This window comes from Mauremys reevesii, linkage group 20 (genome assembly GCF_016161935.1).
Source record: "Mauremys reevesii isolate NIE-2019 linkage group 20, ASM1616193v1, whole genome shotgun sequence".
NCBI classification, from domain to species: Eukaryota; Metazoa; Chordata; order Testudines; family Geoemydidae; genus Mauremys; species Mauremys reevesii.
This window is the reverse complement of record NC_052642.1, coordinates 2,460,741-2,473,556: the sequence shown is the minus strand read 5'-3', so window position 1 is coordinate 2,473,556 and position 12,816 is coordinate 2,460,741. Positions and strand designations below refer to the sequence as shown.

The 12,816-nt window shown below is 44.7% G+C and overlaps 1 protein-coding gene across 4 annotated transcripts in view; it reads right to left on the bottom strand.

The window, feature by feature from the left end:
• The window catches only part of CWF19L1 (CWF19 like cell cycle control factor 1), a 46,794-nt gene extending 35,771 nt beyond the window's left edge, over positions 1 to 11,023 (bottom strand). For 2 of the 4 annotated variants that reach the window (XM_039508477.1, XM_039508479.1), the window contains exons 1-5: positions 10,870 to 11,023; positions 9,790 to 9,874; positions 6,344 to 6,422; positions 3,958 to 4,059; positions 588 to 802 (exon numbers count right to left, since the gene is read on the bottom strand). In XM_039508477.1, coding sequence (XP_039364411.1) covers positions 588 to 802; positions 3,958 to 4,059; positions 6,344 to 6,422; positions 9,790 to 9,874; positions 10,870 to 10,892 — 504 coding nt within the window. In that variant the 5' untranslated portion in view covers positions 10,893 to 11,023. Of the gene's footprint in view, positions 1 to 587; positions 803 to 3,957; positions 4,060 to 6,343; positions 6,423 to 9,789; positions 9,875 to 10,576; positions 10,704 to 10,869 lie in introns of those variants that run through there. The other 2 variants (XM_039508478.1, XM_039508480.1) reach the window with 2 other exon arrangements.
• Between the last annotated feature and the right edge of the window lie 1,793 nt (positions 11,024 to 12,816).

The following is a 12,816-nucleotide window of genomic DNA, read 5'->3' as shown; positions in this document are numbered from 1 at the left end:
ACTATTGAGCTCTTGGGGGAGTCAAAGAGCTATTCTGAGCCCAGAGGGGGCTGGAAGGGTTTATTTCTTTAGTTGGACTTTTGGCTGTCCCCAGAAGAGAGACTAACTTTTAACCAGAGGGTCAAGGGCACCACAGCAATGTACCAGTGGAGAAACTGAGGTAGCAGATGTGCCTCATCACTAGGGAGAGGTAAGCTGCTGTTATGAGAAGTCTGCAAAAGGCCTGGGGGTGAAATCAGATTATTCAGCATACTTCACACACATGAAACAAAAGAAGTTACAAGATCCGCAAGTCAGCTAGTAAAAGATTCAAAAGATTAATTGGAATTAAAAACGTCTCTAATTTGTACCACAAACAATCCTAGTGTGGAAAACAATGAGTCCACAGGAAAGAGGACAGCTCATTGTCTGAACTCAAGAGGACACCATGGGCCCTACTTACCCAATTCAAGAGCCAAGATAAGCATCCTCAGAACAGAAACCAGTCTGACAAGCCATTTTTAAAGCTTTTTTTTTTTAATCTACAAATAGCTACAGTGAGTGGAAAGTGCACATTTAACCCATTTCAAGTGAATTTGAATACTTACAGGTTTATTTCCAAAATTCCCTACACCTCTGGGCCAAGGGGATGTCAGCAAGATATCAACACCTTTGAATTTTGGAGTAGATAATAAAGATATTTTCAGTTCTGACACATCTTTGGAGCTGAAACTGTAGGCAGGAGCTGGCTCACTCAGGGATTCTGTACCACTCAGGTAGGCAATCTGCAATCCTGAGGTGCCGCTGAAAATACCCTTACGACCTGTAGTAAAACACAAATGAAATTAAGTATTGTAAGAAACTACTTAAATATGTCATCCTAAGAGGAGGTCAAGTTTTGCAGTCCTTGCTTATTTATTCAGTCTTTGCTTATGAGGAAACTGACTAGCTCTGGTAATGCATTAATTGCAGTCAGGACTCCAGGATTTGGCTCAATGACTGGAAACCCCTTTCCATTTAAAATACTCGGGGGGATTAAAGAGGCTACAAAAATAGAAAACACAATAATAATGGGGGATTTCAACAAAACCCATACGACATGTCAGCTTAGGATGGGATGCAGAGATAAAATTTCTAGACACCATCAATGACTGCTTCTTGGAGCAGCTAGTTCTGGAACCCACATGGGGAGAGGCGATTCTTGATACAGTCCTAAGAAACACGTGGAATCTGGTCCAAGAGGTTTTCGAATGAATGATAAATTCAGCAGTAATAAGTGTGGCAAAGTACCTGCTTCTCCCCAGCTCCCCCAGTTGCTTTTCCCTTTTGGCTTGGGCAAACACAAGCAAAAAAAGCCTTCGCAGGGTCTCTGGCAGATCCTCCTCTCCTCCTCTCCCTTGCCCTTGCTGTTTTTCTCCTTCTGGGGACAGAGTGCAGTCTTCCTGGCAGGAGAGCAGAGGAGCCTGCACCTACCTGCTTGCTGCTTCTTCTCTGCTTCTCCCCCCCTCCTGTTTCCCCTGCCAGGAGGTTAAAAAAAAAACCAGCAATTGGGGCCAGCTGAACCACATTAGTTCCTCTGGGTAACCCTTCCAGCAGCTGAACCTTTTTTTCACAGCTGCCTCTCCTCAATGGATAAGGAGAAGCCTTTTAACCCCCCTGGGACTAATTGCTACCCCCCCTTTGTAGCCATTTGGCCTGGGTTTGCCACATAAGTCACTAGGACCAGAAGGTATTCACCCAAGAGTTCTGAAGAAGCTCAAATATGAAATTGTAGAACTATGGTATTAGCTTTGATATGTAAACTATTGCTTAAATCATCCTCTGTACAAGATGACTGGAGGGTAGCTAATGTAATGCCAATTTCTTAAAAAAATGCTCCAGAGGTGGATCTTTGCAGTTACATAGGCCGGTAAGCCTAACTTCAGTACTGGGCAAATTGGCTGAAACTATACTAAAAGAAGAGAAATATGAGTCACACAGATGAACATGATTTGTTGGGGAAGAATCAACACAGTTTTTGTAAAGGAAAATCATGCCTCATCAATCTCTTAGAATTGTTTGAGGGGGTCAAACATGTGGAGAAGGGTAATCCAGTGGATACAGTATACTTAGAAAAAGCCTTTGACAAGATCCCTCACTAAAGGCTCTTAAGCAAAGTAAGCAGTCTGCGGATAAGAGGGAAGGTGCTCTTATGGATTAGTAACCGGTCAAAAGACAGGAAACAAAAGGGTAGCAATAAACAGTCAGTTTTCACAGTGGCAAGAGATAAATAGAGGGATTCCCAAGGGTCTGTACTGAGACCAGTGCTGTTCAACATATTCATAAATGATCTGGATCAAGGGGTAAACAGTAAGGTGGCAAAGTTTGCAAAGGATACAAAATTACCCAAGGTAACTAGGTCCAAAGCAGACAGTGAAGAATTACAAAGGGATCACATAAGACTGGGTGACTGGGCAACAAAATGGCAGATGAACTTCAATGAAAATATAATCCCAACTATGCATATAAAATGATGGGGTCTAAATTAGCTGTTACCACTCAAGAGAGAGATCTTGGAGTCACTGTGGATAGTTCTCTGAAAACATTTGCTCAATCCGCAGCCTCAGTTAAAAAAAGCTATCAGAATGTTATGAACCATTAGGAAATGGATAGCTAAGAAGACAGAAAATGTCATAATACCACTATATAAAGCCATGGAATGCCCATCCCCTGAATACCACATACAGTTTTGATTGTCCCCTCTCAAAAAATATACATTAGAATTGGAAACAGTACACAGAAGGGGAACAAAAATGATTAAGGGTGTGAAACAGATTCCATACAAACAGAGATTAAAAAACTGAGATTGTTCAGCTTGGAAAAGAGATGACTAAGGGGTGATATTATAGAGGTCTATAAAATCATGAGTGGTGTGGAGAAAGTGAAAAAGGAAATGTTATTTACCCCTTCACATAACACAAGAACCCGGGGTCAGAGGATGTTGTGAAGGCCACAAGTATAACTGGGTTAAAAAAAGAATTAGGTAAATTCACGGAAGATATGTCCACCAATGGCTATTAGCCAAGATGGTCAGGGACACAGCCCCATGCTCTGGGTATCACTAAGCCTCTGACTACTAGATGCTTGAACTGGCCAACAGTGGATGGATCACTCAATTGTCCTGTTCTGTTCATTCCCTCTTAAGCATCTGGCACTGGCCACAGTATTACCCAGTATGGCCATTCTTCTCTTCTGTGTATGGACTAGCCTTCCCAAGCTAGCTTGAATCCAGCTAGCCTGGGTAACAATAGCAGTGAAAACAGTGCAGGGCAAATTCCAGCACAGGTAGTACAAGCCCAGTTTGGCCCTAGGTACGTAGCCTGACTACTAGCCCACTCTGAAGTCCGTGCTGCACTGTCTTCAGCCAGCATGAATCCACAGCTGTTGTAGCTCGCACTAGCTGAAGTGGACTAGCTCATGCACAGTTCTGTCGTGTGGACATACAATAAATGCATAGCTGAATTAGGAAGGAAAATTCATTCTGCACATATGCAATGGACAGTGTTCTTTTGCCATTAACTTGTTTCCCAACAATTTTTTCCCCAAAGTTGGCAACTTCACAACTTCATTGAAACTTGTCCAACAAGCTCAGTTTGACAACCCAAATAGCTCTGTTGAGCTCATAAGAAGTTGAAAATGTTGTAAAAGTACAAAAGATGTCTTTTTGTGTGGCTTATCCAAAAAAAAAAAAAAAAAGCAGAATGATTTTATTAAGGTTTCAAAAACAATTCATCTTGAGCCTCAGTACGAGACTCAGTACGAGAGATTAGTTGGCATGATTTCTGAAGGAAGGTATCAACAAGTGAAGAAATGAACAAGTGAAGTTTGGAACGAAAGGGCCATCACAACCTAAATTAAGGCACCCCTACAGCAACATTTTAATACTCCCATAAAGAGCACATCGGATTCCCAACACAGAAATAAAATCTATACCATTACCTAAGTATGTAATGTTCTCGGCTAGTTCACAGCCATTGACATCTGGAAAATAATGTACCGTTTCCGGGTTATTGGCACCCAAGACATATGTTGGAATAGGAGCTAGAGAAGAAATACACATAATTAGTTCACTTGTTTCAGAACTGTGACGTTTATTTGATTCTGTATTTACTATTATAAAGTAAAGATTCACTACGGAGGAAATATACTATTGTTACGGACCCAGAAATTGAGTTTGTTAGATCCTGTCCATTTCATGGATATTTATTAACCACCAGTTAAAACACACACACACACCCCTAAATTGAACATTATAGCACATACTAATATAGTATATTAAAGTACTGTTTGTTTTTTTTAATTTGGTAGATTTCAAGTTGACTGTGTCCCTTAAGAACATCTTCACTGATAATGCCAACAAGATTAAATGACTCTCTCATCCCCGTCCCCATCAACTGTAATCTCCCCCCTCAAGAAAAGCCAGTATAAATAATCAAGATTTGCATGACACCTAGGAGCTCATTAAGCTTTGGCCTGAAGAACTAAAAGATTGCCTATACACAACTTGCACCAGTTTCACTTAAATTTGTTTAGTTAAAACAGTGCAACTTGTGTGTGGACTCATCAGTTTAGCTTTCAGGTACGACAGTAAAAAGACCAAACAATGTTAACGGCTTATTGAGGAAATGCACCCAAGCACCAGGATTACCTCAGGAACTGTGTACAACAGAAACCTCTCAGAGACAGCACTACACAATGGGAACTGTTTGACCCAGGTCACAGCAAAAGTGGGGAGAAGATATAAAAGGGGGAAAATGACGTTATGGGTTGGGGGGGGGAGGCATCACTCTTCCTACAACAACACACCTGGAAACACCTGAGGAACAAAGACTGAACTGTGGGAAGTGATGGATTTTTAGCCTGTGTATGAAAACCTGGGAAAGCCCAGGCAACTTGTGCCTTAAGAATCTGCCAGCCTGTTTATCACTCAGGGTGAGAATCTGCTTATTTACATCCTACCTATCTAGTGTGTTAATTTACTACGGTAATCTGCTTTGATCTGTTTGCTATCACTTAAAATCTCTTAAAATCTATCCTTTGTAGTAAATTTGTTTTGTCTCTGAAACCAGTGTGGAACTCATATTTGGGACAGAAAGCTATTGCATCTCTCTCTCCACATTTAGGGAGAGGGTGATTTTTTAGAGCTTACGCTATATAGCTCTCTATACAGCACAAGACGATACAGTTTGGGGTTTACACTCCAGAGAGGTTATGCACTGGTGTGCTGTGCAATTCCTTAGCTGAGCTCTCCCATGCAGAGCTGATCTCAACGTGTGTGTGAATATGGCTGCACCTGGGTGTGTCTCTACTTGTGTGTGTGCTGGAAGGTGGCTTGAGAGCCTGTCACAGCAGCACAGAGTAAGGGGAACCCAGGCGGGTGGGACAGGCAGGCTCAGTGGTATCCCAGTGGCACCCTGGAGGGAACCCATCACAATAGACTACACTTAGTTGCAAGTCAACGTGTTTTAATAGTTACCAACTACCGGGAATCAATTTTTCTTTAGGAAAATAACTAAAAAGTACCAATGTAAAACATTATTAAAATCCATGATTTAAATCAAGATTTCCTGCTTGGTGACTAAAAACTGGCAATTTTAAATCAATCCACCCTGGTGCCCAACGTCTCAGACAGGTACACAGCCCCTTCTGCCAGTCACATCACCTCATCTATATGTTTAGTGAGCTTGCTTGATCAGAGCTAATGCAGATACGTCTACAAGCTGGGAACTGTACCCCCAGCTTGAAGTGTAGAGATACTCTACGAAAAAACAAGGTAAGGTGGCAGCTTTACAGATATTCACAGATAAGCTTCTCTCATAAATGTGGTGATGGGAGCAGGGAGAGGGAGTGGGGGATAAGGAAATGGGTAGTTTCCCCTACACGGGTGGAGAAGGGGGTCTATGCTGGAGTAATGAGAGGCTCAAAGAGAAGCAGATGGGCTCAGTAAGTCAAACGGCATTTCATACTTGGAAATATTTTGGTAGAACAGCTGCATGGAAACAGAATCCTCACGTGCCTCTATTCTGGGCACAGAGTGTTCAAAGCGCCCATGGCCCTTTGTTATGCACTCCCAGCAGCAGCAAGCAGTGCTGAGCACATTGCCTTCAGCTTCCGTAACCCATAGCTGAACGGCTCTGACGCCCACCACAGCCCGTGCCCTCTCTGGCCATCCCTCTATTCAGTCCAGGATCGTACACTGAACAACTTAATAAAGCAACAAAGGAATGAGATGTGTGGTGAAGATACTGTTCATCAACTCCAAAGCCACGCGTGCAGCCACATCCCACTGGGTTATAGTCATCTAATATACAGGCCCTTTCCTTACCTTTCTTGGCACATGTCCGATACTCCTCCCACTCTGTCTCTGGAGTAGAGCCAAAGAAGTTCCCAACACACAAAAGCAGCTAAAATCATTTAAAAAAAGTAACAGAAGAGAACCATTGTAAGAACGGGGAAAGGTTTACGATGTTAAAATATCTAGGCTGTCCTTTTCATTACTTTCTTACTGTCACAGCATTAACAGTGATTTGGGTACAGTGGCTTATCGCCTGAGATTTAGTTGCATCTGATGTATGTAAAACAAGAAATTCCTTAGCAGTTATGAAGCACATAAGGAAAAAAACCAGGGAAAAAACAGCTGAAATTACAAGATCACGTAAATCTTCATTGTGAGAAACTCCCTTATTCCTTCCCGATGTACAGAGTCTTCTCCAGGAGAAAACACTTCCTAGCAATCTCTCCAATAGCATCCTACTATTATTGCAAGCATCCTTTTAAGCCATGATGTGCAGAGACCAGTATCACAAGATGCACAGAGTGGGAGAAAGGTTACAGAAGTTTACCATGACCTGTCACATGAAATTAAGTGAAAGTTAGAATCAAAGAGAGTGTGTTTAAGTGAAGTGAACTGTGATAAGGAGTCTCAAAAGACTCCTGGAGTCTAGTGCATAAAGTTGTTTAACAACAAATTAAGATGCTAGGACGCCATGAAGTGCTGATAACTGCAATTCACCAGAAGTGTATTTGTTTGGTTCATTTTGATGGGGGCAAGGGATTCCTTTTCTGGAGGGGGAATATCGGTTCCTGTCTTGAGCTTGCAGCCTGGACAGCTTGCAGGGGAGGGACGGAGGGAGCTTCACCATCACAGCTACTACCACCTGCTGGGATCTCAGGATCTACCATCATTTTTTCACCAGTTTTCCTGGTGTATTTTAATGATGGTTGTTACAACAGGAGAAAGGGCCAGAACATATTCTACCTGAACCCCAGACCACATTTAACTGTTTACTGTTACAACACTAATCAAGGGGTTTGAAACACCCTAGACTCCATTATAACAGCATCAGTCTGAGCTCTCAGGTTCTGTTAAAATCTCATCCTGTGTTTCCCAAAGACATTCACATAAAAGAAAAGTGAAAAGAATAGCAAGAGATAGGAAAATGCAGATTTTGTCTCTTGACTGCAGTTCAGTTGCTGGACAGCTGAAGGCGAAGCATACAACTTAAGTACCTGACTTCAATCCTCTGGCTTCAACTTTCCACTCTCCAAAACAAAACTTGCAAAAGCTGTGGGAGGCAAAAATGCAGCCAAGGATCAGGCTGCATTGGCAGAGGCAACTTAAACTTTCTCAGATTTCTATCACAGCTTCAACAACCACCATTAAACTCTCTCTGGAGAACTCCCACAGTAGCATGAACTTCCTAGACACCACAAGCAGTTTCAAGAATGAACACCTACAGACTATATAGAAGAAACCCAGGGATCACCATATCTACCTTCACGGATCCCCTAGCCACCACAAACACACAAAGACATCTGTTATCTACAACCAGGCACTCCGATACGTCTGAAGAGAAAGTCTAGAATAAACACCATTACACACTTAAAACCACCTTCACCAAACAAGGAAACTCCATCAGAGAAGTAGATCACATCATGGAACAAGTTATCCAAATATCCCAAGAGAACCTGCTTCAGTACAGAAGTAAACCCTCACCAACCAAATACCCCTAGTTGTCACCTATCACCCCACATTGCTACCTATACAGAGTATCACCAAACAAGTACAACCTATATTCGATGGAGACCCCATTGTCAAAGAAGTCTTTCCTGACTTCTGGCCTTCAAATAACCCTCCAGTCTCTCCAAGCTCATCATCAGAAGCAAGCTCCTCATAGACCAGGACACATCAACTCAAAGCAGCACCAGACCCTATCAGAACAGAAGATGCAAAACATGTAGCCGTGGAGATATGTCTGCAAGATCAATGCCCACCCCAACACACCTTTCAAGATCCATGGGTCCTACACATGCCTATCACAACATGTGGCAGACCTCATCCAGTGCATTAAATGCCCCAGTAACAACTATGTAGATGAAACCAGATCATCACTACGCTCTTGAATGAACTCACATGAAAATGAAAAAAAAACAAAAAACCCATATCACCTGTGGGTGAACACTTTTCACAAAATGATCACTCCATATCTGACCTATCAGTTCTCAATCTCATAAGAAACCTCCACAACACTTTCAAAAGACAAACCTGAAAGCTTAAATTCATGACTTTGCTAGATCCTAAAAATCATGGACTGAAGAGACACTAGATTTATGGCTTATTACAACAATCTATAATGCGCTAACAACTTCCCCTCAGCTGCTTCTGCATCCCTTCCTTCCTCCCTATGACTGGAGGGGAGTTAACTGGCCACTTCACTTTGTTTAACATAAGTAGTTAACATATATTTGAAGGGATCATTCAATCTGTCACGCCTTGTATTTAGATGTGACACACTGAATAAGGGCAGGTCTACACTACAAATCTCTGGTGAAGATGCTCCAAGTCCATGGCAGAGAGCTCTCCCATCAGCTTAATAACTCTCTCTAACATCCTGGGACCAACATGGCTACAACAATGCTGCAGGTAACAACACTTGTCACTTAGCTCACTTTTTTAAATAACAAATGTAACATAAAATGTTTTCCAGTAAAGACCTGCTTGCTTTCACCCTCTTCAATTCAGAGATTTTTTTTAAGAACCCAGTACCTTTGTATCAATTTTCAGTCAGAAATCAAAAATCAATTTTGGTAAAATAATCCTAGTTCTACACTTTGATTAATATAGAATGAGCATGGGGCTAAAAGCCAGAATTCCTGGGTTCTATTTCTGGCTCTACCACTCACTGAGGCCTGGTCCTACACTTAAAATTTAGGTTGACATAGCTATGTCGCTCAGGGGTGTGAAAAACCCACCCCCACCCCCAGAGTGCCATAGCTATGCCAACCGAATCCCCGGTGTAGCTGTTGCCTAGGGAGGTAATTTTCTTACAACAATGGAAATAGCCAGGGGTTATGCCAGCATAGCAACAGTGCCATAGCTATGGTGGGATAGTCTCTGTAGTGTAGACATACAAGGTCTCAGTGAGAGACCTTGAGCAGGTCACTGCATCTCTTTGCTTCAGTTTCCCATCTGTAAATATGAGGATAATAAGACTTATCTGTGGCACCAACTTTAAAGAGATGTTGTGAGTATTAATATTTGTTCAATGTTTTAAAGATGCAAAGCACTGTGTAAATACTAAGCTTCTATTTCACATTATGTGCAAATATTCTTTTCAAGTAACATTTAGAGGCATCAACACAATGAGCATTTGGCTTTATTTAACATTATCGTAGGTCAGAAATTTTTTCACTTGCCAATAGGAGGCAATATACAGTGAAACACTTCTAATCTAACAGACCACAGTGCAGAAGCAGAAATATAAATCTTACATCAAATTCTCCACTTTTCTTCTGAACAGCTTGTACTCTATTGAACAACATATCAAATTTTCCTTCAACATCCCCACAGGCCAGTCTAGGGAGAGAAATAAGGACATGACAACACGCATAATGAATTTGTGTATCTTTAATATTTGAATTGGTAACATTAAAAATTGTGACCCTGTCTTTCTTACAGTCAAGGATTCATATACACACTTCAACCAGGAGGTTGTGGAAAACTCTGCCTAAAATATAACTACTGTCTAAATGCTTATTAACTCAGATACATTTTCCCAGAACAGGTATCTTAGGAGTTACCAGGAGACAGATGGCCTGCAACCTCTGGGGAGTGGGGAAACACAAGTGCTGCTTAATGCATCTCTCTCCATAACTGATAGTATTTTTCTACAATCTTTGTTATATTGTAGTATATGATACCATGTAATTAAAACTTGTATTGAAATGCACACACAAGGGGCTGATTTAGGATTGCATGAGCAGCTAAAACAAGCATTTCTTGACTTTTAGTTGTTTAAACCATGGAATATTTTTGCTCTCTTCACAATTTTTTTTCTGAACTGTCCTACATTTCTAGTTTTATAAAGAGATAGAAAGAAGTGTTTGACACCTCTTCTGCGCACCATTTCCGTTACAAGCTACGGAGCCTTTCAACGCCTCAAGGCTGGTGCAGAGCTAAGCACCTAACAGCCCTGCAAACGGTTACATTAACCGGCAATGCGGAGCGGATTTTCTAAGAGATTAAAAAACCAAAACACTGAACGAGCTTTTCAGTTACCACACTCAGGGCGGAGACTGGAAGCGCTCGGACAACTGCAGCGGCCGAGAGATGTCGCTGCCCCCGCAGTTACTGCCCCGGAGGAGCGCGGCGCGCGGCCGGCAGCACAACCGGGGCCCGAGCCCCGGCCCAGCCCGCCCGGCCCCGGCCCCGGCCCCGGCCCCGGCGGGATGCGGCAGCTCGACCGTGGGCCGGCGCCGGGCTGGGAGCGGGGGGCGCCACGGGCCCAGGGACCCCCAGTCCCGCCCCGCCCCGCCCCGCCGGCTCCCCCCGCAGCCCGGCCCCCGCCTCACACTCTCAGCGGTTTTCCAGCCATTGCAACGCCGCAGCAGGGGACAAAAAACCCCAACCCGCCCCGGCCGGAAACCAGAGCCGCGCTCCCCGGGTACGTCCCCCAAACCCTCCAGGCCGGAAACCAGAGCCGCGCTCCCCGGGTACGTTCCCCAAACCCTCCCCGGCCGGAAACCAGAGCCGCGCTCCCTGGGTACGTCCCCCAAACCCTCCAGGCCGGAAACCAAAGCCGCGCTCCCCGGGTACGTTCCCCAAACCCTCCAGGCCGGAAACCAAAGCCGCGCTCCCCGGGTACGTTCCCCAAACCCTCCCAGGCCGGAAACCAGAGCCGCGCTCCCCGGGTACGTTCCCCAAACCCTCCAGGCCGGAAACCAGAGCCGCGCTCCCCGGGTACGTCCCCCAAACCCTCCAGGCCGGAAACCAGAGCCGCGCTCCCCGGGTACGTCCCCCAAACCCTCCAGGCCGGAAACCAGAGCCGCGCTCCCCGGGTACGTTCCCCAAACCCTCCCCAACCGGAAACCAGAGCCGCGCTCCCCGGGTACGTTCCCCAAACCCTCCCCGACCGGAAACCAGAGCCGCGCTCCCCGGGTACGTTCCCCAAACCCTTCACCCGGCTCGCCGTGCGCCCCACTCAAACCGTTCCCACCAGAAGCAAGAGCCGTGCTTGCCGGGTGCCTCACTGAAACCCTTACACTGAATGTAACAGCCCGTGAGACCCGTAGGGGCCCCGCCGACGTGATGCACAGTGATGTTAGTGAGGCTCGGACTCAGCCCCCTGCCGTTCTCTTAAGCCAGCCAGGGACGTGGGGCTTAGATGAAATAACTGTCAGGTGGGGCCCCCTGGTGTTACAGACCGAACGCCAAGAATCGCTGTCAGTGGCTCACAGTCACACTAGGGGGATGTAGCTGGACGAGTCCCACATGGGTCAGTGTGGGTCCAGCACCCCACCCTGGGGACTAACTGGCCGGGCAGCAGAGCTGTAGAAAGGATCTGGGGACAGGTTACACTGGTTCGCAAAGTGAATATGAGCCAACGATGTCAGGCAGTTGCCAAAAGGCTAATATCTTTCTGGGGCGTATTAACCGATGTATCGAGCCGTTATCTGAAACTTGGACAACCTATAGACACCACTTGGAAGTCCTTAAGAGGCACCATCAATGCTGCCTTTGTAAGATTTTGAAGATCAAATGGGAAGACAGGCGCACCAATATTAGTGTTCTGGGAGAGGCAAAGACCACCAGTATCGAGGCAATGATCATCCATCAGCAATTCCACTGGACTGCTCATGTTGTCTGGATGCCAAACCATCGCCTCCCAAAACAGGTCCTGTTCTCTCAGCTGAAAGAAGGGCACCGTAACGTGGACAACTGAAGCATTATAAGGACTTGCTATAGGAAAACCTAAGAAAGTGTAATATTGACATTGACACTTTGGAGACACTTGCCCAGGATCACTTAAAATGAAGTGAAGTCCTATGTGATGGTTCCCTGCGTTCTGAACTTGCTCACTGACAAGCTGAAGAGGACAAGAGGCGCAGGAGGAAGGAGATACTGGCTTCCAGTCATGGTCAACAGCCTTCTGCTAAGCCTGAAAACATCTCCCCTCATTGTAATAGAACTTGTGGTTTAAGGATTGGCCTTATTAGCCACCTGAGGACCCATAACACCCATGGAAGATGATCATACTCGGTAACGAGTGATCTCCCATCATCCAGATATGAGACATGGGAGTTAATTGTCCTGCTTTCCTCAGCACTGACGAGGCCTCAGCTGGAGCACTGTGTCCAGTTCTGGGCACCACACTTTAGGAAAGATGTGGAGAAATTGGAGCAAGTCCAGAGGAGAGCAACAAAATTGGTCAAAGGTTAACAACACCCGACCTGTGAGGAAAGTTACAAAAAACTGGACGCGTTTAGTCCCAAGAAAAGTAGACTGAGGGGGAACCTGAC